At 36.1% G+C, this 27,611-nt stretch overlaps 1 protein-coding gene across 2 annotated transcripts in view; it reads right to left on the bottom strand.

The window, feature by feature from the left end:
* Window positions 1-326: 326 nt before the first annotated feature.
* The window catches only part of LOC107665965 (protein tweety homolog 3-like), a 33,342-nt gene continuing 6,057 nt past the window's right edge, over window positions 327-27,611 (bottom strand). The window contains exons 3-15 of one of the 2 annotated variants that reach the window (XM_016457048.1): window positions 20,354-20,523; window positions 15,498-15,609; window positions 14,044-14,264; window positions 13,610-13,705; window positions 11,982-12,054; window positions 10,906-10,981; window positions 9,532-9,587; window positions 9,353-9,445; window positions 9,154-9,246; window positions 7,797-7,933; window positions 5,465-5,644; window positions 4,895-4,970; window positions 327-2,362 (exon numbers count right to left, since the gene is read on the bottom strand). In XM_016457048.1, the coding sequence (XP_016312534.1) occupies window positions 2,189-2,362; window positions 4,895-4,970; window positions 5,465-5,644; window positions 7,797-7,933; window positions 9,154-9,246; window positions 9,353-9,445; window positions 9,532-9,587; window positions 10,906-10,981; window positions 11,982-12,054; window positions 13,610-13,705; window positions 14,044-14,264; window positions 15,498-15,609; window positions 20,354-20,523 (1,557 nt within the window). In that variant the 3' untranslated portion in view covers window positions 327-2,188. The remainder of the gene's footprint in view (window positions 2,363-4,894; window positions 4,971-5,464; window positions 5,645-7,796; window positions 7,934-9,153; window positions 9,247-9,352; window positions 9,446-9,531; window positions 9,588-10,905; window positions 10,982-11,981; window positions 12,055-13,609; window positions 13,706-14,043; window positions 14,265-15,497; window positions 15,610-20,353; window positions 20,524-27,611) is intronic. The other variant, XM_016457049.1, reaches the window with a different exon arrangement.

Raw genomic sequence — 27,611 nt, 5'->3', positions numbered from 1 at the left:
CGAGCAATTTTACATTGTGTCTATTGAGTGGTAAGGTGCTTTTTTTATCCGTTTGTGTTGCTTGTAAAACAACTCACTTTTACTGTAATATTCAGTGTTTGTGTGAAACATCTAGTGTTGCATTGACACTTTTTGTGCACCAGTGTTATTCTAGGATTGTAACTTAGTGGTTGCATGACACTACATGGTCAAAGCGTGTCTGTGCATGATCTTAGAAGTTTAGGGATTTCAAGCCCTTTCCTGCTGGCATCCAAACACAGCATCCACTTTTGTTACACAAAAAGACAATTCAAACAACAACCAACCTCAATTGACTGAGGGTGTCACAAAGTCATAAAAGATACAGTATTATAGCATTTTCCAGTTTAAAATTACATTTCTACCTGCTAATGTAATTTATGATATTTATTCAAATCAAAATCAAATGAACACCTACGTTCAAGAAACAAGGTGCGATGTTTTGAGTGTGGTATTAGATACCACATCTTACGCATGATAACATTAGCGGTTGACAGGCGTCGTGACAATGTCTAAACACTGTTATGTCAGCCTTATGACACTGGATGCAAGTAAATGAAACCAACAATACTGCACTTGGTAAAGACAGCTAGGTTATCTTACACTACATCCACACAAGTCTTACTTAGTGACTGCATGACAAGGAGGAACTTTTCTTAGCTTCATTGTCCCCGTCGCTTTTTTTCCCCACTATTTTTTGTTTGATCTTTCTCCTGCAGAAAGGTGGCGAAACCACAAAAGTCCTGTTAGTGGCACAAGTCCAGTGTCCATATTGCAGATCCATCAACACCACAGAGAAGTATTTCCCCATAAATGTTAAAAAAAAAAAAAAAAAAGGAAAAGGCTGACCATGGTGAAAATAAAATCCAATTCACTTTAAAAAAAAAAGTCTCCTGCTAAAGAATGTGAAGCCTGGACAAGCCTGAACAGAAAAAGATGTACATGTGGGGCAGTGGGGAGGCATTTCTCTTTTTGTCCAGGTATCCCTTCTTCACCTTTTTCACAAAATTTCCTCCGTTAGAAATATTCACATTTAAAGTGTGCACATACACACGAGCACCCACAAGTGTATTCACAAATTCAAGTGATATGTCAACAAAACATGTACTATTATTTCATCACAGAGTTCATTGACAATTTTTTTCTTACAGGTATTCTTCACTGCAGCTCTAAGCCACGGCAAATGTTGCACTGCACTGTTACACAGAAGATTAGTGCACTGAGTTTGTAGTGTTAATCATTTCAACATTTTTTAGAGTACAAAAACACTTACTATTTACAAAGAGCAAAGCTCGTGAGTTGTGCCGTTTTAAAGCACACTCACTAATGCACAAGGCAAACACGCCACGCACACAAACACACACCGATAGTGTGCTGTGCAATTGTTTCCCTTCTAGAATAAGATATTGAATGCACATAATGGCTCAAAGGCTTGATGGCTGTCAGTTCACACACTGTGGTACACCATAGATTACACTGTACTGTAAATACAAAGATCAGCCTTCGATGACAGGAACATTTGTTTAACCACAGAGTCACAAGTATGTGAACATTAGTAAAGGAGTAAACATCTCCGTTAACATCAAATAGCAATGATGAATACCTTGGATTGTGGCTGGAGTAGTAGAATGCTGCCATATTGTCAGGAACTGCAGAGAAAGCATAAAAGCTGCATCTTTAAAACCTTGTTAAACTATATGTAATTTTGCAAAACACTTAAAAATAGAACTCCATCCTAAAATCAAATGTCATAGTGACATTTCATTGCACAGCACGGCAAGAGATTTAAAAATGACAGTGGTATAAACCATTATCCTGCTGTGATAATGTGGTCCTGCAGTCCTTGCCAATATGGCTGCCCTGAGAGAATCTCTTTAAGGGTAGTAAGGGAGCTATACTGTGCTGACGACTGAGAGGAGTCCTCCAGAAGAGGGCAGTGTAGTTGCTGTGAAGCATTGTGTGAGATTAGGGGAGTTAAAAAAATGGCAGTCTGAATAAAGGTTTAGCAGAATGGAGTCTTTAGGAAGACAGAGTAGGTAAGCATGGATGACTGATTCCAATCGGATAAAGAATTTCTTTACTGGCGAAGGGCTGAACATCGAGGCGGAGACAAATGTCCTACTGGTAGACCTGACAGGTAGATGACTATTGGTTACGCATTTGATGATAGTTAATGGATGGAGGAGTGGGGTCGGTGGATAGCTGAATTTGGTCGGCTGTTTGGAGCTGAACGGCTGGTTAGGTCTGGTCGCATGCTGGGCGCCAGTCCGTTCTGGGATTCTGATGGCCTGGACTGGTCTGGGTGGCTGGTTGCCAGATATTTGGCCCTCATGCTTGAGGTGTACTGCAAAACAGGGTGAGAAAACAAGGAAAAGGGGAGGGAAGACACAATCACATCATTCTGAAGAGTTGTTTTTACAATACAATCTAAACCTTTTTCCAAATATGGTCAACACAATTATTTAGTCAAAGTAAAGAAAAGTTACAGCATCTAAATGGGCATTAGGAGAGAGCCATATGTCCTACAAACATGAAGCACATATAAATATGAACCTCATTCTGTCGCTCTCACTAACTCACTCACATGCGTAACAGACAAACTGACAGTCATTTGGACAGCCTGATGGTTTTGTTAAAGCCAAGAGTTACTGTGATGATGCACACTATCAAGTGTCACTATATCACTATACGAGTTCAAGTTCCATTAAAAAGAGTGCAATTAATGTGAAAATGAAAGAAAAGAAGAAAATTTAACAAAAATGACAAATAGGAAATGAAAAGAACAGTGAATGAGAACAACACATATAGATAATGCCGCTATATGTGGGTGAATACTGTTGAGACACTTTACAAAACAGACATGCATGAGGGATGTTTTTCAGTAGGGTGAGAAAGAGACCAAATTCATGCATATTTTCAATCATAAAATCCTTAGAAGGAGAGACTATTCCATAATATATCAGTTATTCAAATTCCAGCAAGGACAGGCACCAAAAAGCAGCATCCTGGACAATGACATTACTGGGAATAAGATGACATCCTTTCAAAGAATCATGGATTCTTGAGTGGTCTCTCCAGTCTGGAGTTTGAATACGCATGCGTCATGTCCAGGGCCCAAAAACACAAAATCAAAAGGAAAAAAACACCTAGAAAGTAAGACGGAGTGAGAGCGGCGCTTGGAAGAGGTCGAAGTGTTCTCGTTTTCTGAACTCAAACTAATGGGAGAATGAAGGATGTCCTTGCATGCCAAGTCTGATTAAAAGAGCCGCCCTGCCACTTCAAAAAGAGTACCATGCTCCCTTATTCACTGCGCATGAACCAGGAGAAGCATTCTCCCATCTTGTCATTGACTATACATGCAATCATGCAAACTCCAGGATTCTGTAAAGCACTGCAAAACCCACTTCCACTCAATGAGGAGCCTTGACTTGAAAATAAGAGCAATAAATGCCATCTCAGAATATTCTTTAAAGGAATAGTTTACCCAAAATGCATAATCTATCACTATTTACTCCAAACCTGTACAAATGATCTCCTATAGAACACAAAAAGAGAAATTTAACTAAATGTTCATGCAGCCCTTTTTCATACAATGCATATGAAGGGAAATGGACACTGTTAAGCACCAAAAATGACAAACAAAGGCCATAAAAATACCCTAAAAGTAGTCCATACAATCCATGCATTATATTACAAGTCTTCTGAAGCCACACAATAGCTTTGTGAGAGGAACAGACCGAAATTCAAGTTGTTATTTGCAGAAATTCTTCCTTTTACATTTAAATACTGTTAGATGTTTCAATTTTTTTAAACATATCGATTCTGAATATTTGAAAGAGTTTCAATGCTCATTTTCCACAGCACTGATACACTTGTACCAACTGTGCTTTCTCGCTCTCTCCTCTCTCTGACATCAAGTTGACACGCAGTGTTATAATTAAGTATATAGTTAGTTGTGCTGTGTTTTAGAGCGAAGTGCATCACTATGTTTTTACATGCTAGCAGCTCATAATCCAGCCTCTCACAGTGGCTCGTTTCACAGTAAATGGAGCTAACTCCATCTTTGCATGTTCTGTGAGTTTAACATGCATTGTGTTGTAATTGCAACATGTTGTGCTTTTTCACAGTCACATAATTTCCATTATTTACTGTGACAATTACAGACAATTACAGCATTTCTCGTTCGTGTTTGTAATAATAACAATAATGCCCCATGGTATTGAAAACATATTGTATCAAAGTTATTCAGTAAATTCCAGTATAATGACAACACTACATCTTGCAGTTTTATTTGGGTCTCTTCCTCACATAAAGCTATCATAAGGCTTCACTTCACATAAACAGCTTTTATGGTGCTTATTTTGTCAGGTTTGGACGTCCTTCCCATTGGCATTTACATTTATTGTATGGAAAAGAAAACCTTTTATTTCACATTCAAAGGAAATGATGGCAAATTTGGCTGGATCTATTTCACCTTGTTGTTTGTGAGAACTTTTTTTGTGGCAGTTACACAAAGACGACTTGTAATAAGTGTCGCATACAGGCTGCCAAAATGACCTTCAAGACTCTTTACGCATGTTTGAGTTGACAATGTTTTTCAGTATTCTAAAACTATGCTAAAAGTGAAGTTTTACAGTTGTCAAAGCCAGTAATTACATACTTATCAGTAAGAGGCTTATCACAGTTACATACTTATCACAGTAACATCCTGCTTTCTGGATTATCTACAGAACTATAAATCAATTATGTCAAGCATGGGGCAGGGTTTCAAGAAGATCCATTTACTAAAAGAGTAACTGAATGTGTGACACTGCGCTAGATGCCGACTGCACATCTGCAGACATGTGTGTTTGTGTAAATGTGCTTGTGCACTTACTGACGGCGGGGGGGATTCTCTGCCAATGAGTGGCGTGTTCTCGCACCGAGGGGTCTGAAAGTTAGCATTCTGGCTCCTGCGTCACAAACAAGATACCAGTTACTCTTGACTCCCTCTTCATGAGAGGGATTTCCACACGGCGATGCACTAAACTTTACAAATCTGACAGAAAGCTTTGAACTGCAGGGTGGGAGTAATACGCAAAGCCATTGAGTGATACCACTATGCACTATATTGAGTCATATCGACCATATATGTAGATCATGATAGATATCGCTTGGGTTGCGTCATACATTATCTATCATATAGTAAAACTCATTGCACAAGCTGAATTATCTACTTATACTTCCCATGCCATAATATGTTTGTTTCAGGGGCTTTATATATAATAACTTTAATTAAGATGTAAAACCCATGCAGTATAACAACTGATCTAAAATCTACAGTAAAGAGAGCAAAGCCCATGCAGTAATCTATGCTAGCGAGCCTATACTACAGGACCTGTAAAACCGGTACGGTCCTTCAAATCCAGCCCATGCATTAGGATGAGGTTAGCATGGCTACACTCACATGTACTCAGTGACTGGTGCGTTGCTGACAGTGTGTGCCGCAGCGGGGAGACTAGCCTCGCTGCCGTAGGTGCTGCTGCCACAGCTGTACAGGCTAGGCATGTGTACGCGGTACAGGTTATCGTGCGGCGCTCGCGGGCCGAGTGTGGCCGAAGTCTCATCGCCATCCTCCTCCTCAGACCTTCAGACAAATTAGCACAGGTCAAACACGTGCCCCTGGGTCAGAGGGGAGGGAAAAAGGTCTCTCCTCTCACTAGACTTGGTGAAGATCTCTTTAAAACCATTTTTCGCGCCATTCCACATATGACTCTAAAGCATACTGATGATGGGTACTGGCAAAATGACATGTTTCTCGCATTCGTTTTCTCATTCTTTATCTCTGTCGTTTTACAAAGGGGAGAGTTCTCTTCAAAGTGAATTTTCATGACTGTAAAAAAATATGAGTCATTGCATGCTTTATATGAATCACATGCATTCAGATTAAATTTTATCTTAAATCCTCAAACTCCACACTTACATCGAGTATTTAAAAGTCTCTCAATACCTTTTAGCCAACGATGTGTGAAAAAATAATTTTTAAAAATCTAAAGAAAAAAAATTAAAAAGATCTTACATTATTTTATATTATATTAAAATTATAAAATGTTTATGTAAAATATCAAATACACTACAGTTCAAAGTTTGGGTGAGTATTAGAAATGAAGTAAAAAGAAAATTAATACTTTTATTCAGCAAGGACATTAAATTGCTTTTCTTTAGAACTTTCAAATTAATTCAAAGTGACACTGAAGACTGGAAAATTGGCTGCTGAAAATTCACCTTTGCCATCAAAGGAATAAATTACATTTTAAAATGTATACAAATAGAAAATAGTTATTTTAGATTGCACTAATATTTCACAATATTATAGATTTTTATCAAATAAATGCAGCCTTGGTGAGCATAAGAGATTTCTTTCAAAGACATTTAAACTCCATTTTTGAGCGGTAATGTACATTATTATATTTTATGTAATATTCATATTTTAAAAAATGTTTACTAGGAGTTTCTAATGTACATGAAACTCTCAACTCTTAATTTTAAAAGCCACTTTTAATATAAATGACTTTTAATGGCTTATTGAATGATGTAGTTAAACTAATTAGAAAATAGTTTATCTGCCAACTGATGGAAAAACTAAGCTCAGTCAGTAGGCCTACTAGTATTTCTAACTAATCTTAGTCGTATGGGCAATTATAGAATAAGAGTAAACTTGGCAGTCAGGATGCTAAAACGGGGCAGCATCTCATTTTCATCTGTTATGTATTTGCTTTAATACATGTGCACTGTCAATGTAAAAAATAAATAAATAAAATCAAACCAACCAACCAAATAAATAAATAAATAAAGTCAAAACAATCCTATAGCCATGATGTTAGTCAGAAGCAATTCAACTGAACTTAAAAATAAAAAAGTCTCACAAAAACTACTGTGGATTTCCATCGCATTTCCAATGGATTGTCCTCAGTAACCACTGAACGTTCTCTCCGTGATTTAAGTCATGCATTAAATCAACAAACAACAACTATGAATTGGATCTGAAACGTAAAAAAAGGGGGGGAAAACAACGCATTTTAAAGGAAAGGAATAAAAAAAGAAAAAGTGGATCTGTGAAAGTGTAGATTTGGATGCCACTTTGATCAAGAAATCTTTTGTACATGTAACTCTTGCCCGGTGTGTAATCTAAGCAAATGAAGTTTTCACATCACCAACATGTTTCAATGATGATGATACTCTTCACAAATGCACATCAGCCTTTCTTGCAGTTTCAAGATAGCCCAAAGGGAGGCAGCATCTTCCACAGAACTGTCAGTCTGCCTTTGCACAGAATTTGGAATAGGGTCTCTTTGTACTTTCCCTTTTCATAGATACACAAGCGCTATTACAGACAGATGCTATACCGTGAGTCAAATAACAAATTCCTCCATCACCGTAATTCAAAATACTCCTTTCAAAATGTACTGCTATTTTTCTTTTATACGCGAGCTATATTTAGGTTACCCATAGAGCACTACAAACCAAGTGTGTCTCTCACACATACTACAGGGCAGTGGGTTTTCCAAATCTATGACACAAAGAGGAATGAACGACAAGACAACAGAAGCTACACAGTCATGAGAACATGATTAATATGTGAAAACAGAAGGAGCAGATGTCAAAATAAAAGCATTAAACAAACACGTAACTGGCAGTCAATTCTCTGTCTATCTACTGGAGCTGCGTTTACATACCTTGCCCTCCTCAACCCACCCCACATCTATTTTTTTGGTGTATTTTGAACTTTGGCCTCTCACCTCTTGCTCTGCCAGGTGTGAGGCACACTGCAAACGATGGAGCTAAACATTAGCGCAGTGACAAATGAGAAGAGGACCAGATAAATGAGCCCCTCCACTCCATCGTAACACAGTCCGGTCAGAGCCTGCACATAGTCCTGTGAGACAGAAAAAAACCAATGATGAACAGCCATATGAAAAGTCTGTTCTTGCTTTAGAAGTCCTTCAACACTGTAAAGGAAGTGTCTTAAATGCATTTGCACAGGAAGCACAAGCACAATCATGGAAAGTAATATAGGAGTGTTCCTTCAACTTTGAACACATTTATACCCCATTTTATAATACTCTACCATTCAAAAGTTTGGGGTCAGTAAGATTTTTAATGTTTTTGAAATAAATCTCACTGAGGCTGTATTTATTTGATCAAAAATGTACTGTATATTTACATTTACATTTATTCATTTAGCAGATGTTTTTATCCAAAGCAACTTACAATTGAGGAATACAACAAGCAATTCATCATAAAGAGGCAAACAAACACAGGAAGTGCTCATAATACAAAGTTTTAGACACTTCATATTAGTACAAGCTAGACGGGGGAGATTAAGCGGCAGGTTTTTTTTGTCAGGGATTCGGCATCTCACATGGGGGTGGGAAAAATACAGTAATATTGTGAAATATTATTACAAATGTAAATAACTGTTTTCTATTTTATTATATTTTAAAATTTAATTTATTCCTGTGACCGCAAAGCTGAATTTTCAGCAGTTACAGCATTACTCCAGTGATTACGCACACAGCATTACACATTTCTTCTTATTATTATTATTGTTGTTAATTAATTTGAATCTGTGGAAATTAAAAGAACAATTGATTTGAAATAGAAATCTTTTGTAACATTCAAAATTTCTTTACTGTCACTACTGAACAATTTAATGTGTCCTTGTTGAGTAAAAGTTAATTTCTCAAAAATGATAAAACCCCCAACTTACTGACCCCAAACTTCTGAATGGTAGTGTATGTCTTGGATACATTTTTACCATGCATTTCACCATAATGTATTTTTGCTACTCTTCAAAAGCATTTTGGGTATTGATTTTATCGTTTTACCCTTGTCCCAAACCCAGACTTTCAATTTGAAACTTAAAAATTCATCTTAATATTTATTGTGTGAATCTGATTGTCCTACAATTGTGTTGTGATTTCCACCACACTGAACAATTCTAAGAAAGTTTTTGTAAGACACAGATATCGGGGTAAGGTGGGTCAGAGGCAACATATTTTAACATGGCTTTTATGCATCATTTTGTCATTACACAGAATTAACTTGGCAGTGTAAAAAAATATTTTTGTATATTTTTCATCTTAACACACATACCATGTGCAGGCTCCGACAATCGACCAGGGCAGTGAGGTGATGGAGACTGACTTCAGTGGAGTTTAACACCGCTTGCATGTCCTCCAGGTTACTCTGATAACCAACCCATAAAGAGACAAAGCACATAAACTGATAAACATCCACATACTGAGTACAGCAATGCTCACTTTCACTCTCAAAGACATCTGCAATCTCACACCTTTGTCTTAGGGAATTCTCGGATAGCGGAGCGCAAGAGCTCGGAAACATCATCCTGCATCTCCACAAGAGCTTTATGGCTTCCGGAGAGTTTCTGCAAATCAGAGGACTGATTTATAATTCATGAAAGAGAACAAGAGTGACAATGAGAAAGAGAACAAAGAAAGAGTAATTATGTACCTGCTGAAATGGGTTGGTCTGTCCCATGCTGCACTTCAGATAATACTGCAGGATATCTAACACACATATAACATAGATAATAACAAATACATATGAATTCCAATAACTGTTCAAATGTGTGACATCACATAATGGCAGGTTTCCCAAACACTGCCTTCGTCTTCTGTTGGTCAACAAACAGATAATTCTTGATCAGATGTTGAAATATTGTTGAAATCACTCTGCAAAGAAAACAGCCGATGCAAACTAACAAAACGTAGCAGTAAATCTGTTGAAAGTACTGCATGCATCTGCCTCTCATGAGTCACTGTGACCCGCGAGTTCATTATTTACTAAGCCAGCTGGCTGAGATTACTGACAACTGCCAACTAGCTTCATTTGTTAAGATATCAAGTTTCTTTTCTGTGTGTATGTGTGAGTATGAGCGTATGTGAGAGAGAGATGACTGTAAAGACGCTGCATGAATCTGAACCCAATTACTGGCCAATATACCACAATTTTCCTTTAAAATAAGTTTGAGTGAATTTTAATAAATTTTGTGTATTTATCAATTGCTACTATTACAATGCATAACCATTCAGAAGATTGGGGTCTGTAAGATAAGGCATACTTGCTAAATAAAATTCATTTCTTTTTCTAAAAATCTTCCTAACCCCAAAATTTTGAATGGTAGTATATTAAGTGTCAATTACATAAAATTAATATGCAGGAGGAAGTAAATACACAGATGTTAAATTATTTGCAAGATTTACTGGCCTGCAGACACACCTCCCAGTGCCTTACCTTCAATACAGAGAAACGCAAATGCTTCCAGTGTGTATGCAAGTGTGAATGAGAGTTGATTGTGAATGTGTTGTGTAGGGACTGAGAGGGTCATGAATCGTATCCCCTGTGGGAACTAATTAGCAATGACATTCATGTCTGTCCAGGAAAGCCGAGGTCTGAGAGCAGGATACAAATCCTGCTTTGTACATAAACACTCTTTAAGAAAGCCTCCTCTGCATAGCAATGCTCCAGGACATTTCAAGTGAATGAATGAGAGCATTTGTAGGCATACACAAGACTTGATACACATCAGTATGCACTGATTTATCAGTATATCATTTAATTAATAAAATGCAAATAAGAAAATAAATAGACTGAAATGAATGGCAACCATGTGTGAATTTGAGTTCAGCATTTACTACTTTCTTTGATCTGTACTCTCAATATATACTATATATTTACATTATTTTTGTTAACTTGATATATCTGTCTATACCATCTTGTATTTTTTTGTGATCTGAGCCTCGTCACAAGCATTTCAATGCCCAGTGAACCCTGTGTAAACTGTGTGAAAGACAAATAAACGGAACTTGACTTAGGAGCACATACCTTGTTTGATATCAACGTTCTCACGTGTTACTTTGGTGATGTAAGAGTCAGGGGCAACACAAAAATCACTGGCAGTCTGAGGAAGAGAACACCACCAACAACATCATATATTTGCACTTTTTCTTTGTAAAAACTTTATCTATAATTCTTATTTCAAACATACATCATTCCAAAGTTTGGGGTCAGTAATTTTATTTTTTATTTTTTAAGAAATGTAAACTTTTATCCAGCTAGGACGTATTAAATTGATCAAAAGTGACAGGAGCTGTAAAAAATTATATTCCTAATAAATGCTTTTGAACTTTTACACAGAATCCTGCAAGCAATGTATCACGGTTTACACAAAAATAAAGCACCACAACCGTTTTCAGCACTGGCTAGGACGTATTAAATTGATCAAAAGTGACAGGAGCTGTAAAAAATTATATTCCTAATAAATGCTTTTGAACTTTTACACAGAATCCTGCAAGCAATGTATCACGGTTTCCATAAAAATAAAGCACCACAACCGTTTTCAGCACTGATAATAATAATAATAATAATAATAATAATAATAATTACAATAATAAATGTTTCTTGAATGCCAAATTAGCATATTAGTATTATTTCTGAAGGATCATGTGACAATAAAGACTGGCGTAAAGATGCTGAAAATTCAGCTTTATCATCACACGACTAAATTACATTTTGAAATATATTAAAATAGAAAAGAGTTATTTTACTCTGTAATAATATTTTTGCAATATTACTGTTTTACTGAATTTTGATCAAATAAATGCAGCCTTGGTGAACATAATAGACTTTTCAAAAACATAAAAAAATAAATAAATAAATAAATCGACCCCACATTTAAAAAAAATGTGTATATACTTAATTATACACATTACATATAACATATACGTATTACATATAATGCCAATATTTTCCTGAAGAAAATAATCTTAATCTTAATGTTAATTTGGCTTCACTTAGTAAGTTTATTATTTAAAACTCTCTTTAGACAGCCATAGAACCAAACATAAATATACTGATATAAAATTAAAGAGAATTAAAGGTGTTTCTGCTAATTTACTCACTACAGCAACAGAAAACTCCAGCCCAAGTGAAGCCCAGCTGATCACCAGCGTCAGCACACCTAGCAAACAAACGCTGAAGGACAGAAAGAGATTATTAATAACCACTGAAAATACTTTGCACTCATCCCTCAGTTTGAAAAAACAGTGTTTACAGTCATGCGCTTACAATGGAAAACATTCTGGACACTTTGGAGATATTTTAAAGCGCTTATTTTAATTCTTCTGAACTAAAATGGGTGTCATCTGAGTTGCCGTTTAATGGTGGGACTAGGTGGATGAGTGTCTAGTTATTCCTGTAAGCAAAGCCGAAATGTTTCTGTGTTGTTGATGGATATTTTCTGGTTGGCTTCTTTTAAAACATGTTTAGGCTCATGGTGAGTAACCCAGTTAGTAAACATCTCTGGTGATTCAAACAACCTCCCACTGACCAAATGTGCTTCTAGATACACATGCGCCCTCAAACACTAATATAAACACAAACAAACATGCATGTACACTACAAGCGACAGAAGAGGTGTCTAATTGCAGCAGAAGGAGTGAAAAAGTGAGTCAGAGTGAATCAAGGGAAGATCTTCACCCTCCCTTGTAGACTAAATAGATTTTGTTTTGCCTGAATCCATCTCTCCTCTGCCAACTCCTCTCTGATTCGTGCTCTAGCTCTCTCTCCATTTCTAAAGGCTTTCAGAGAATGGATCTCAATTTTGCATAGTTACAGGCTAAAAATAGGTATTTTCACACAACGATTTCCAACCTGAAACTGTAAACTCAGGTAGTGCATTTGAACCTGAAGCACCTCCTGCAATGCACCAGGAAAACAAGAAAGTCCCTTTTGATGTACCGTGAAATTTCATGTGATCTTGCATATCAACATTCTCACATTCATTATTTAGATTTTCTTACACTTCAATATTTCTTTGTTGTGAGAGTTAAAGTCAATTACAACCATTAAGTTCTCCTGATACATGTTCAGAGTTCAATTCCAGGTAATTTCTCATTCTCCCTATATTGTATTGTAATGCCACATCTCAAACCGCCCTGCCAAATTCAATAACACCCATACAGAAAATGATTTCATAGCAGTCTTACTTTAGTATTTATATTCTATTATAGTGTTTATCAATACTTTGAAGTAGCTTTTTCATATCAGTTTTCATTATAATTGTATTTCAAGTTTTATTAGTAATTTTTATTCATTTTTTCCCCTTAAATACTTATATTTAGCATACCTAAACTAATTTAATTTCATTATTATTTACTTTTTTTTTCAAGTTTTCATTTAACATTTTATTTCAGCTTTATTTCAGTTAATGAAAATGATTTTTAATCATTTTAGGTAACAATAACAACATTTCACAGATAGCAACTATATATATATTATAGGGTAATATAGGGTAAAACAGTGTATTTTTGGATAGGAAAAAAGTAATGTATTTTGGTACTAAATTAAATTTTACAAAATGATAAAAAAAAAACAAAGATGTCTTATATTTTGGCCACAAGTCTAAGTAATGTGGTGTTTCCTAAAGGTAGAGAAAAGGTTCTTTAGGGGCCATTTTTTGACAGATTACATGGGTGGCTACTGTGTGTGATATTAACTAAAAACATGTGTTCATCATTTTTGCACTTACCTGATCAAGATGCTTCTAGAGTTGCGTATGAGACCAACCAAAACGAGCAGGCAGATTATAACATCAAAGAGCAGCAGACTCAGATAACCCAACCACCTACAAAACACACATACACATGATCTCTTCCAGGTGGCTGGAAATGTCTTTATAACTCCAAGCAACAAGTCTGGACTTCATTATTGAGAAACTCTATTGTGTATGTCCATAAACTCTAATTTGTATGTCTTTGGACATTTAAGTCATACTAATGTCTGAATGTCACTGCATTAGATAACAAAACATCAAAGCGCATGTGACATCTGCTAACAAGTCATGCCAGACTACATTTTTGTAAAAACCATCAGGATTTTAGAAATCACCACTATCTGGGTAATACCGCGGAGACAAATTTAGACATCACAGAGCATGATGACTTGACTGGACTTCATAATTACCTGTACCAGTCATACTGCTCAGTGACGGATGCCAGGTGATCCAGAGAGAGATCCATACTGCTCCAGAAAGGCACCTCCACCATCAGATTGATCAGCTCGTCCAGCTGACCCTGCAGTTTCTGGACGATGGACAGGTAGTCTGTATGCTTGGAGTACACGGTCTCCAGCTGCACCAAACCCCCCTGCAGGGTTTCATTCAGACAGCTGGTGCTCTCTGATACCTAAAACACAAACATGAGGAAATATTTTAGGCTCAATCAATCAGATCCATTTTTTTTTCTGCCCCCTGAATCAAATTGGCAGATTATTATCTATGTCATTATTAGTGATTGACCAAGTCAAAGAATTCTGGAGAACAGGCTGATCATAATTTTTTTAATTTGTGATTGTAAAATATTAGGTGTACATCTACTGATTTCATCATATTGTATTATATAAATGTATCATTCATCACGTTCATCCATCATCCATCCTGCTAGATCATCATATTGACTGTCCATAAGTTGTCATCAAGATTGATTGATTGATTTTTTTATTGCCATACCAGCATCTATAGCTATTTTCATGGCAAGATCAATGTATTTTAAAAGAGGCAAACAAAAGTGAAATACAGCTGTAATGAAAAACAATCATTAACAACCAATTCACAGCAATATAACAAACATAATAGAAGATTTTTCATTTCAATATTGATTAAAAAAAATGTAAGATTTAATTTAAGACAGTTGTAAAAGAAACTAAAGTGACAGAACAACAACTAATGAAGACGACAACAACAATAGATGGCCTACTGATGGGTGCTTTTGTAAAGGGGTTAACTTTTTGCTCAAAAGTTTTGGAAGGCACTGAAACCGTGACATTTCAATGCTGTGCAATTTAAATGCTTATACACAACAAATACAATTCGATTAATGAATTGATTATTAGATTAACTTTATTTTCGGTTTTATACATGAAAATTAGGACTCCATGACCTCTCAGGCTCTCTAACAGTCAGAACACCTGCTAATGGATATTTGGATACACATAATTGCTTCCTACAAGAAGTCCTGGCCAGCCAACCAAAACAATTAAACCCTCAACCTTCTGAATACATGAACTTTTAATAACCCTGCATCCTTGGGGTTTTAGCTATGGCCATGAGGTGCAATGGAGTATTTGGCAGCAGAAGTAGTGTTTATTCAAGTTAAAGTGTTTAGCAAAGGGCAATGAACTCTAGCAACAGCAGTGGGGAGTTCAGAAAAGAGGGTGGTAAATTTTCTGTACCACAGTACTTTAGTATTGGTATGCCTATGCCATGAAACCCTATTAGTTAGGGCTGTAAAATAGCTAGCAGAGATGGTAGAGTGCATGAAAAGTGTGGTAATGCGTTTAGGACTGACCACAGAAGGGCAGTTAAGTGTGTTTTGAATACCTGGATAAGGCAAAATGTAACAAAAACACCAATGACTCACCAGTTTGTCGATGCCTGCCACTGTTTGGTTAGCATGGCGCAAGGAATATGTCAGTCGTGTCATGCCATCGCACGTTTCGCCGTTTCCATAGAAACCGACTGCAATGCCAGCACTGTGGGAAAGTGATCAAAATAGGAATTAGCTCATATGAATGTGGCAGACTCTTTTATGTAGGCTGTAATTCAACACTCACACAAACAATGTCTTTATTCTGAAATGCAAAGAGAACAAAAATCACTTGATGACCCTGAAACTTGGCTGAACCAACATTGTTGTTTTTTGCTTTCACAAAGACATTAAAACACAGAACTGTGTGTTTTCCCTAAAATTACCAGCTTGCAATTAATGCTTTGTGTAATAAATCAAAATCATACGTGTGAATTGACCGCTCTGCATTTTATTCTTTATGTGTTTGTGTGTATATACGTGCACCTTCTTTGCAAGAACTTCTATAATTCTTTTTTTTTTTAAAGAAATTAATACTTTTATCCAGCCAGCACACATTCAATTGATCAAAGGTGACAGTAAAGACTTTTACGTTGCTACAATATAATGTAAATACTTTTAACAAATGCTGTTCTTTTGATCGATTTACAAAAGGGTCTTAAAAAAATGTATCACTTTTTAAATGTCAAATAATTGAAAATAGGTTTCAAATAATATTAAGCACCACAATCACCATTAATAATAAGAAGAAATGTTTCTTGAGCAGCAAATCAGCATATTAGAAGGGGGGGGGGGGGGGGCTGATATGAGGGCGACAGAGGGAAAAAGAGAGAATGCTATACAGAGAGGAAGAAAATATTTTTTATCTGCGGTGAATCTCTTTAGCACAGGACAAAATCATACACGCACATATAATGCAAAAAAACGTAATTCTTGTAATCAGTTGCTTATCTCATTTTTTCCAGTAAACGTCAAAACAACAGCATCAAAAAACTATTTATTTTGTAAATATTTTATAATATTTATACAATATTACATTTGTTCAGTATCAGATTTTTCATTTGTTTGATGCATGAACCGAACTAAATGTATCATTTTATAGATTATTTTCTAACAAAATATTATTAAAAAAAAAAACAACGTAAGTGACTATGGTTCTTTTAGTACGTTGGGGGAAGCTCGAAATGAAAATGAAATGAAAATATGTAAAAAAAAAAAAAAAACTAGTAAGGGACGAGTCAAAATTATTTTTGTGGTGATCAGCATTACTTTAACTGTTGTTAAACCTTAAAGTATAGTTCACCCGAAAACCATTTACACACCCTCATGTCATTTCAAACCTGTATGACTTGGTGAAAACAATGGAAAACAAAAGAAGACATTTTGAAGAATGTTGGTAACCAAAATGTTTTGGTTTCCATAGACTTTCATTATATGGACCAAAAAAAAAAAAAACAGTGGAAGTCAATGGGGACTGAAACTGTTTGGTTATCAACATTCTTCAAAATATCTTCTTTTGTGTTAAACAGAAGAAAGAAATGCATACAGGTGACTTTCTTACTGAAATATTCCTTTAAAGGAACTGAATGTAATGAATATGAAACAGTTCCAGTGTTTTGAATGGTTCTAAATGAGAACACATTCATTGAGCTACTAAAGACACAAAACATTAGGGAGATTAGGGTTTTTTAGGGAGATTAGGGAGAGTGCTCCAATGTTTTAGGTCACCCAACTGAGCACGTGTGTGCATTAGTGCATGTGTACACTATTTGATGTGCTTAATGATGCATGAGGCACAATGCGTTCCATCTGACCCATCATATCAGCATGACATCTCTCATCTCTGCCATGGACCCATCACTCAGTCTGATCCGCAACTCGCTCTCTTCTCCCAGTTAAGCTTTATCTGCATCTCGCTCAATCAATCAGATGTCATTGTCCTTTTCTCTGGTTGTTCTTCTTTCTAAGGGAAATAATCTCTTCTTTGTTTGTCAATCGCAGCATAGAATGGCAGAGCATGAAGTCAGATATAGGACAGATGAGAGCGTGCTGATGAGAGAAAGGAGGAGGAAGGGAAGGCAGAAGGGGTGGAACAGAGGGGAGGAGACCGTCTAATGACCCTTGTGGGGCCACAAATGGGAGGAGAGCCCAGAAAATCATCTGAACAGAAGAAAGCAACCTAAAAGCAATTAGAACAATAAAGAAAAACAGTTAATGAAAACAAAACCGTAAGATTCGTATGCAAAAGTATGTCTTATAATTTACACAAATTAAAGTAACTTTTACTTTCATAATGTATAAATGTATTTACATTATGATTACTTGCAAAGGCATTAATAATTATTGATTTACATTATTATTATTATAATTCATGTTAATAACACAATATGTTAAATGATCCTTTTAATCTTTTGTATTTGTTTAAAGCTAGTTTTTGTATTGTATTTTTGTATTTTCATGCCGCCAAGGTCACATGAGCTGCTGAATACTACTCACTTCATTTCAGTAACTTCCATATTATTGGACACTTTTAGTTGTGGAATAAATTAATCATGGCTGACAAATACTAAAATGGCATCAGTCACTAAAATGTTGTCCACATCAATGGGTTGTGCACAAAAAAAAATGTACATCTTTAATTAAAACAGAACAGTGTAAAATCCTTTTGGTACAATCAGGGCTTATGATTTACATAAATGAAGGAACCCAAAATCTCAGGTCCTGCAAGCATGTCACAACAAGCAGTTCTTTCTAGATGGCTTTTGTATAACTTTGTGAACTGCAAAGCCTCCCCCCTAAAAAAATCACAGTATTTCTGTGTGGCTTTTATTTCAAGACTAAATCACTCCATATCTACAGGATGACCACTGAAGCAGCTGGTAGTATTAAACAGGGTCATTGCAGGATGATGGAACATCACTAGACAAAACCGGAAAACAGATCTTGGAGAAAGTGTTAACAGCAGTATGAACACGTCACAATAGTCATGTACTTTTAAGGTAATCCCTCAGTTAACCTAGCTAGTTGTTTTTATTGTTGGTGCTTTATTCAATTTTAATGTCCAAATTATAGCAAGAAGAAAAAACTTTTAGATATCAGTCTATATGCATGATGGACATCGGTTATGCTCATCTTTGGTATCTCATTTGAAGGTATAAAACAGCTCCATATTTAACGAAGTTTATACAAAAGATCCGAAGCACAAGCGACGTGACCTGTTTTAAAGAATACGGAAGTTTGTTGCGCATGACCCCTATTCAGCCAACATCATTCTAACCACTAACTAATGCAGACACTTGATTAAACTACTTAACCTCTGTGTTCTGGGTTCAGTTTGGAATGGCTGCCAGCCTGATCTGACCTCTCGCCTCTCTCTATATTTAAAGAGATCTAACAGGAATGATTAGAGACATTTTCACCAGACACCAAGTGTATACAACAGGATGCACTGCAGACAAACACTTCACTATTTACTAGCTTAGACTAAAAAACTGTTTAAAATGCTGAGGTTAATTGTCAAGGTCAGCTAAGGTAGTGTAACTGATTTATCAAAACTGACAAGAAAGCAGATGGAGGCTTGTTCACCTAACTATCACAGTCAAATGTGACAGCATGTGGATTGTGAAAGTGTCCTAACAGGACACATCCTGAACAATGAAAGGGTTAACCAAGCAAAGCATGTACGGGATGCTGCCAGTCATTCACTGAGATACAGACAGGGATTATTACTAAAAATACAGATGAGGTAGCATCCGTTCCACACTGCACAAGGAGAAACACACACCTACTATTTCATATGAATCATGGCCAGCGGCGCTCATCTGCGTGCATTAGGCGTTTAATAAGCTGCCATATGTTACATGAATTATGTGTCATACAGCAATTACTTGAGAGCTCTTTAGTTTTTTTTTTTTTTTTATATTCTGTCATCATTTACTAACCCTCATGTCATTCCAAAACTGTATGACTTTCTTATTTCTGTGGAACATAAAATAACAGAAATGTAGAAGAAATGATAAATGTAGCATTACATCACTTGCTCACCAAAGGTTCCTCTGCAGTGAATGGGTGCCGTCAGAATGAGAGTCCAAACAGCTGATAAAAACATCACAATAATCCACAAGCAATCCATGAGACTTCAGCCCATCCTTTAACATCTTTTGAAGCAAAAAGCTGCGTGCTTGTAAGAAACAAATCCATCATGAAGGCTTTTCACTTCAAACCATTGCTTATGGCCTAAATTCAAGTCCACATTGCATAATAACATCCCCCATCCCATCTTGTCCTCTCACATCAAAATCCAACAACATACTTCGATTAGATCGCTTGTGTTTGATCTGTGCATATTTCTAATTTTTCACTAGAGAATATATGGATATTATTAATAGAGGACTCATATTTTAGCTGGAAGCAACTGTTTGAAGTTATAATCAGTTTAATGATTGGATTTGTTTATTATTATATTGTTTTTATCAACTCTCATTCTGACGGCACCCATTCACTGCAGAGGATCCATTGGTGAGAAAGTGATGTAATGCTAAATTTCTCCAAATCTATTGCAATGAAGAAACAAACTCATCTACATCCTGGATGGCCTGAGGGTGAGTACATTTTCAGTAAAGTTTCATTTTTGGGGGAACTAGTCCTTTGAGATTAGTCAACTATGAGCTTCTATTTCAGATTTCTGCCTGTGTTGGCAGTGGACAGCAATAGAGCTCTCTAGGTTTAGGAACAGAGCCGAAATGTTCCCAACTGGATGGATTTCATTGACAGTTTTATTTGTGTGGAAGTTCCAAAGCGATGCCCAATTAACTGGAATTTATGATGTGTATTGCCACATTATATGTGTGTGGAGGCAGTGAGGTGATGAGTGTTTCATATTTAAGTGTATAAGAATGCAAACCACGGACCTGCACACGAGCGTGGCGATGATCACGCACCAAGCGGTGCAGCAGCAGTCCGCGTTGGGCGAGTCCTGGTTCTTCCTGCGACGGCAGCATAGCCAAAAGGAGTAGAAGAGGAGGAAGAGGAGGTCAAGCGCCAAACACACCAACACTGCTGCACCTAGCAACAACACAGACTGAAGAGAAAGAAAGAGAGAGAGAGAAAGAAAGAATCATTTAGGCTTCGTTGTTTTTAGTGTAGCAGTAAATGAGCTGTGAACAATTAATACAATGAGGCCACTGAAAACTGGTTCTTACAATCAAAATCTTTTGTTATTTTACAGTATCACATGTTGTCTTTATTTGTAATCTGGAGTAACATCGTTTTAGACTATTATGCTTGTGTGCGAGGAGCTATTCTAGATAGAAAATACACCCCTTTTGGATAAAATGGGAGTTACTTTTAGGAGTCCTGCATGTTTAATCCAGATCTACATCCACAAGCTCTTCAACTGAACCAGATGTGTCATGAATGATCTAGATTTTTCTCCATATGCAGCAAATGTAGGTCAGGTTGTACATGGGAGACTTCTTTTGGTCTCAGAGCTGTGGAGTATAAGCTTAGAGGTTCTACTGTATGCAAATCTGCATAAACACACACACACAACATGGTGCCAAGTACTAGGATATGATACTAAATCAACATCCCTTGTTAAGTCTCGGAACAACATTCCTATCAAAATCACAGTCAGTTTTTAACATACAAATATAGGGAATATTTAGATTCCTCTGGAATATCTTTGTTTAATGGAATATATAGGGGATGTCCTTTGTTTACCCAAGAAGCACATTGTTCTTGCAATACACTTTTTTTATATCAACTAAATTTGTATTGTATTTTTACATTTTATTTTCTGAAGTCAATGTGAGTGATGCTTGCTCATGCAAAACATTCTAGGTTGTTGCCAGGGCAAGGGTTGCTAATAGCTGGAATACACTACAAGACCTTTGCCCAGATTTACAGTCTGGACAAGATGACACTAGTTGCCAAAAATCAGAGCCAGTCTGCAGGTTCGAGTTGACCGATTTCATAGAAAATCCTCAGTTGTTTATTGTATGATTCCCATTTTTTTCCTGTGTAAATATAAAGTTGGCAAGTGTATGATGCCTAAAGTTTTAAAATCTGTTTAGATTCCCCAAGTCTCTTATATTATTCTACCGCTAAAAACAGCCACAACAACAACAACACTTTTACTGTAAGACTATGTTATTTTATTATTTTTTTTTACATTTGATCTAATTCAAATACTAATTTTATCATCAATTAAGATTGTATCAAGAATTAAGGGCAAATTTAGCAAGCACCACAAATTACAAAAAAGCATAACTTTTAAAATTAGAGCAAATAGCAAAGCATGATGACTTTTTTAAATTATTTAAAATGTTATTATCATGATTCATAACTCATTCTAACATTCTAACTTAATGCATAAAAACATATTGAAGAACATGCATTTCTTTGAACTTCTGGAATAACAAAATTAATTTGTGGTTATTTAATTTATCTATATTGACACTCCCAGTTTCTGTTAATCATAAAATAATATAACTCATACACACACACACTATGTAAATACACACATATTGCGTTGGACATTCAGAGGCCTCAAAAATGTTGATAACTTCTGTTCTAAAAACCTTACTGAAATGCAGCATCACCAAACAGCTGATAATCACAAGCTCAGGTTTTTGAAATAGAGCAAGATCACCAATTTGTCCTCAAATGCCCAGAGTGACCCAGTCTGATATATATATATACCCCTGTGCTGACGCTTATCACAGCACGATCACCAGTGTCACTAAAACAGCAGCGACACCCTTAAAGTTAAACTTACACACTCACTGTTATCTTGAGTGGGCTGAGATATTGTGTTATGGCTTAAAACTGGTGTCATGAGATTTTCACATTAATATCCATCCCTAGTCGTCTGTGAGATTGAGGGACCTGTGAGCAAGTTGATGTCAGCTTTTGTGTTGATGTGTCAAAGCTCATTTGAGTCAGTCACCAATGACAGCAACCGTTAAAGAGATTAGAGATGATTAATTATCAGCTCAAACACACACACACACATACACACACACACACACACACACACACACAAAATTAGATTTCAAATCTCAATGAGGATACATCATAGACCTCTATAGTTTATATAAAACTAACCCAAGTTTACAAAGCTGAGATTTCCTGGGCATGTGATGTAGTTTAGACAACAGATTTAATGTGATCACAAAAGGAGACTACCCAGCAATCAACACCAAAGAGAAGAGACTAGACGAAAAAATCCAGGAGAAGTTGAGAATGGGGGAGGGAGTCTAAGCTCTCAAATGTAATTATCTTATTACCAGCCCTCAGAGACACACAGAGAGGAAGAGACTGAGCTTAAGTTTGTATTGCGCTGACCCTATAGCAATAAAGAGCAGGATAGCAGGAAGTTGGCATTATCTAATTACAGGAATGCCTTAAAACCAACCCCGAATAGTTTATAAATGTGCGTGCAGAAATCAAATATTTTTTTAAAGTCAAATTTGTTCTGTAATTATTTTCAAGCAGCAGAATTGGTAAATATAAGCGGATGTGCAATATTATCAACAACAAAACTTTCATGAAATTTCCCTTTGTGTCAGTCCCACAATCTATATCAGGTCTTGACAAATCCATAACATACAGCTTGTAAAACAAAGCAATTTAATGTACAATTTGTTTATTTTTGCACTTTAAAGTATACTTACAGTACTTTGTATTTATATTTACTTAATGGGATAGTTCACCCAAAAATGAAAATTACCCTCAAGCCATCCTAGGTGTATATAGTGTGAACGTAGCCTTCGAATTTCCTCTTTCAGACGAATACAACTGGCGTTATATTAAAAAATGTCCTGGCTCTTCCAAGCTTTAAAATGGCAGTGAATGGTGGTCAAGATTTTGAAGCAAAATAAAGTGCATCCATTCATTAAAGTACTCCACATGACTCTATTATCCATATTTAAAACTTTATAAACCATAATTTCTAGCTTCAGTTAACTGTCGTACTCGTTTTCACGAGAGAATGGCATTTCAGCAGATGATGATTACAAAAAAAAAAAAAAATCAGTCGACCACTACAAAAATAAACTACTATACTAAATTTAATTTTGCTGTCTATCGAACAGATATAATACACTATTTTTTTTTTTTTTTTAAATGTGGAATCCTATCTTTGTCTGAAAAGTAAATCCAGAAAATGTAATTCATGTTGCGCATGTAAATTACTGTAAATATTTACTTAAACGTGAATTTCAGGTCTATATTATATAAAATAAATAATAAAATATGTAAAATAAGAATAACCGTGTATAAAACATTTTTTTACAACAACAACTCAAACATTATATTAGCAGTGTATTACATATACACATAAAAACATATCTGTCAACAACTACTAAACTAAATTCAACTGTGCTTTCCATTGAACTGATCCAATACACCATTCTTTTTAAATGTGGAACCCCAACTTCATCCAAACAGCAAAGCCAGATCCTTTCATTAATGTGCATGTAAATCTTGCAGATCTTCATGTAGATCTTTAGGATCTGGTCAGTAACAACAGATTTTACTCAGTAATATGTTGTAGCACACACTACTATTGACAAAACCACACTTAAATCAGCATATTACCCCCATCTGTACTGAGAGGATGCTTTTTCCTCTCAGCTCAGTGTTTATGTGTCATTAGTCCGTGTGTTTGTGTGTGTACAGCGCAGTGTTCTGGTGTAAATCGTTTCATCGCCACTACTCGTGACTTCCTGCCAGCTGGGCCCCTTTCCTGCCCAATATGCTTTTAATTATTCCAGCATTCCCTGCTGAGAAAAAAAAAACCTAGTGCTTTTTCCACACGTCAAACGAGAATGGCAACACAGCTGTAGAAACCATCTACAGCAAACAGAAATCTTCTCCAATTATTGCAGATTTAGAAAGAGTCGTAAATACCTCTCATTTTGGACACAGAACAGACACACAAAAAAAGTGCCGAGACCTTTAGCTGAGAAAGCAGAAGCCTGATACCAACCAAAACAGATGTACAGCATCTGCTAATCTCATTTCCACCATAGAGGAAGTAGAGAACTAGGTGAACTAGCTACTACACTTTTAAATATAACTCTACAGAACAACATATACAACTATCAGTGTTATGAATCATTTTAGTGATTCAGTTCATTTGGACACTTGGTTTCAATTAAACAATTCAAAAAGATTCACAGATTACATAAATCACTTAAAGTAAAAAGTAGGGCTGGGGGGAAAAATCGATTCAGTGGTTGCAGTGGTTACCTCTAATTTGAAATGCCTGATAGTTCTGCCTGTAGCAAATAAACATCTTGTCCATGTACACACATTTCCATTGTTTCTTGTCTCTTACTTAAAAATAAAAATAAATATTTAACCCCTTAACTTTCACTCACATTTTTGAACATAGACGTGAAAGCGCTGCGCTGACAACAAGTTTATGAGCTTCTGAATGTTACTTTTTGCACATCGCGATCTCAGATCTCTGTGTGCGAGTGGTGTGTGTGTGTGCGCGTGCGCATCAATTAAAGCAGCGCATTAATATAGAACGGTGATTAAACTGAACGGTTTTAATGCATTGGCCTTGTCACACACACACATACAGTGATGTTCAGTACGGTCACACTGTATATCTGTTATTCAAGAAACTTTTGAAAAGTTAAAAAAAAAAAAAACACAGTGGTTAACCAGAAAAATAAAAAATGGCACGTAATGCCGAAAAGGTTGCCGACCCCTATTGGCTTGATTAAAATAGAGGTTAAAAAAATTAAATAAAACATTTCAGAGTATGCATATAAATGTTGAGATCCTTGAATATAAAATAAACATGATTTACATAATATTTAAATATATAATTTATGTTGTTTTTTTTTGTTTGTTTTTTTTTAATGAAATGCAATGAATGATAGTGAGGACCAGTGTTGTTTTGGTCCCCAATGATTTCCACTGTATGGACAAAAATATTTTTGGGTAAATTATCCCTCAACAGTATTCCCAGAAGTCCCTGTGTGGCTACGCTATTCTGTTGTTGTGAAACAGTCCTAAATATTTAGTTAAATTCTAATGTTTATATCCATATTCTCAATTAAGTTACACAGATTGTAAAAAGTTGTGTTATTTGTTGTATTAACATGTCATCCGCTTTAATTCAACTCCCAAACAAAGCTCTCGAAGTCAAGCGAATTACATGCACTTTGTGAACCAATTTGACTTATTCATTAAAAAGAACTGATTCAAAAGAACAAATCATTAGTAAATCAGACAATCACTATTATCTTCTCAAAAGAAAGACATAAGGACACCCAGTGTGGTTGTGGATGAGGTCCATGTGGCATTAAAGTACTGAGAAAAGAGGAGGACAAAGTGCTGACATGTTTTGGCAGCTACTGGTGGGCCAGATCCAGACAAACTATTGTGCTGAGTGCCCTGAGATCCAAGCGAACCCTCCACCGCACAGATGTTTTCTATCCAAAAGTGCATATGTATGTCTTCTTCTCGGTGCCAGGATGTAAGCACAGTATTGAGGGATGTTGAAGGAGGCCTTGGGGGCTGAATATTGCTGAAATTGCACTGGCTATGTGTTCATATGGGTGCATGTGTGCCATCTTTGTCCCATTTAAAGCAAGTAGAGCTGGACTGCTGCTTCAGTTGAAAAATCTGTTTACAAAGGTGTCTGTTTAAAAAGACACACTCTATATTCCAGCTAAAACTATTTTATATAGCATTTTTAAATTATTGTATAGTTATTTAACATTCCGTTTTTATGACCTCGGCTCGTATTAATAAGGGCTGGGAATGGGGGGGAACGCGGGGGGACAGAGTTCCAGTTCTAACTGGAACCATGATTTTTCCCGAAAATCGAATCCACTCATTATAGCAAACAGAGTAGACAGGATGTAAATAAGAATTTTATTGTACAGTGTAGAGAGCTTCACTGATTACAACGGAAGTTTGTGAGGTCGCAATGAACTAAGATGAGTGACAGCATTTTAATGATTATAAAGGGAGTTCGCAAATGTGATATTGATTTTATAAAACCGTTCAATAAACAATAAGGTAATATTAAGTGACTTAAATTCATGCCACCTCTGAGCCTCATTAGACATTATGTAAATATACCTAAATGCCACCTTTGTGTTCTTCTGTTTCACCTCTGTAATGCAAGGATGAATTTTATTGATACTCATTTTATTTGATTGGCATCTTATGCTTCCTGATTGTGTCTTATTATTCTAATTGAATGTATTGTTATAATTAAAAAAAGAAACGTTTATAAATATAATTGCACAGGGTGCCTTTGATCTTGATACCGAAAAATAAAATGGTTTAGAGGAAACATGAAATAGGTTTAATGTTATTATAGATTATAAAGGTTTTAATAATTAAATAAATCTGAAAGGTCATCTAAATGTTACCCCAAGTGAATTCTGGCCATTTTTCTGGACAGATTATGTAGAATATTTGTACTTTTATTTATTTTTATTTTTTTTCACATTGCAGGACTATTTATGTGAATTGCAAAAAAGTAAAAAAGTAAAAAGTGCCTTTTTTTACCGGACACTCCTCATTATATATATATATTATGTATGAACTACCACAGTAGATATTTACAGGCTAAACTTCGCATTTAAAACCATTGTACTGGCATAGTAGTGTCTGTGTGAATGAGTGCAGAGTCAGACCCCAATATGTCCCAGCATGCATATATGAGAGTGTGAGAATGAGAGCGAGGGGGTACCGGCATAAAGACTATGTGTCCATTTGACAAAAGGATGCCTGCAAAGCACTCTGGGATGCATAAGGGATTAAACCCCATTTTCAGAGAAGCCCACAGAAAGGGGTGCATTCATCTTTTATTTAAAAGAGAATAACAACACCCAGCCCCCTCCTCTTCCTCTCCTCACCCTCCCTCACTCTCTTCCCTTCTGCTCTGCCAGACCAGACAGACCCAAGGGCTTGTCATGACCTCATCTCATACAGATTTACCCCCACATACCCCGTGGCTTTCCTGTGAACTAGGATCCAACAAGCCAACCAACTAGGCCAAGCTCATCTCCAAGCATCCCAGATAAACCAGGCCTTATTGACACATAAACACTCGGGTTTCACTCGGCTTTCAGCACTGAGTTGAATGCAATCACTTGTAATATGTCTCTTGACCTTGGAAAACTATTCACA

This window comes from Sinocyclocheilus anshuiensis, unplaced genomic scaffold (assembly GCF_001515605.1).
Source record: "Sinocyclocheilus anshuiensis isolate Anshui unplaced genomic scaffold, SAMN03320099.WGS_v1.1 scaffold775, whole genome shotgun sequence".
Taxonomy (NCBI): domain Eukaryota; kingdom Metazoa; phylum Chordata; class Actinopteri; order Cypriniformes; family Cyprinidae; genus Sinocyclocheilus; species Sinocyclocheilus anshuiensis.
The sequence above is the reverse complement of the archived record's forward strand: the minus strand, read 5'-3'. Positions and strand labels throughout refer to the sequence as shown.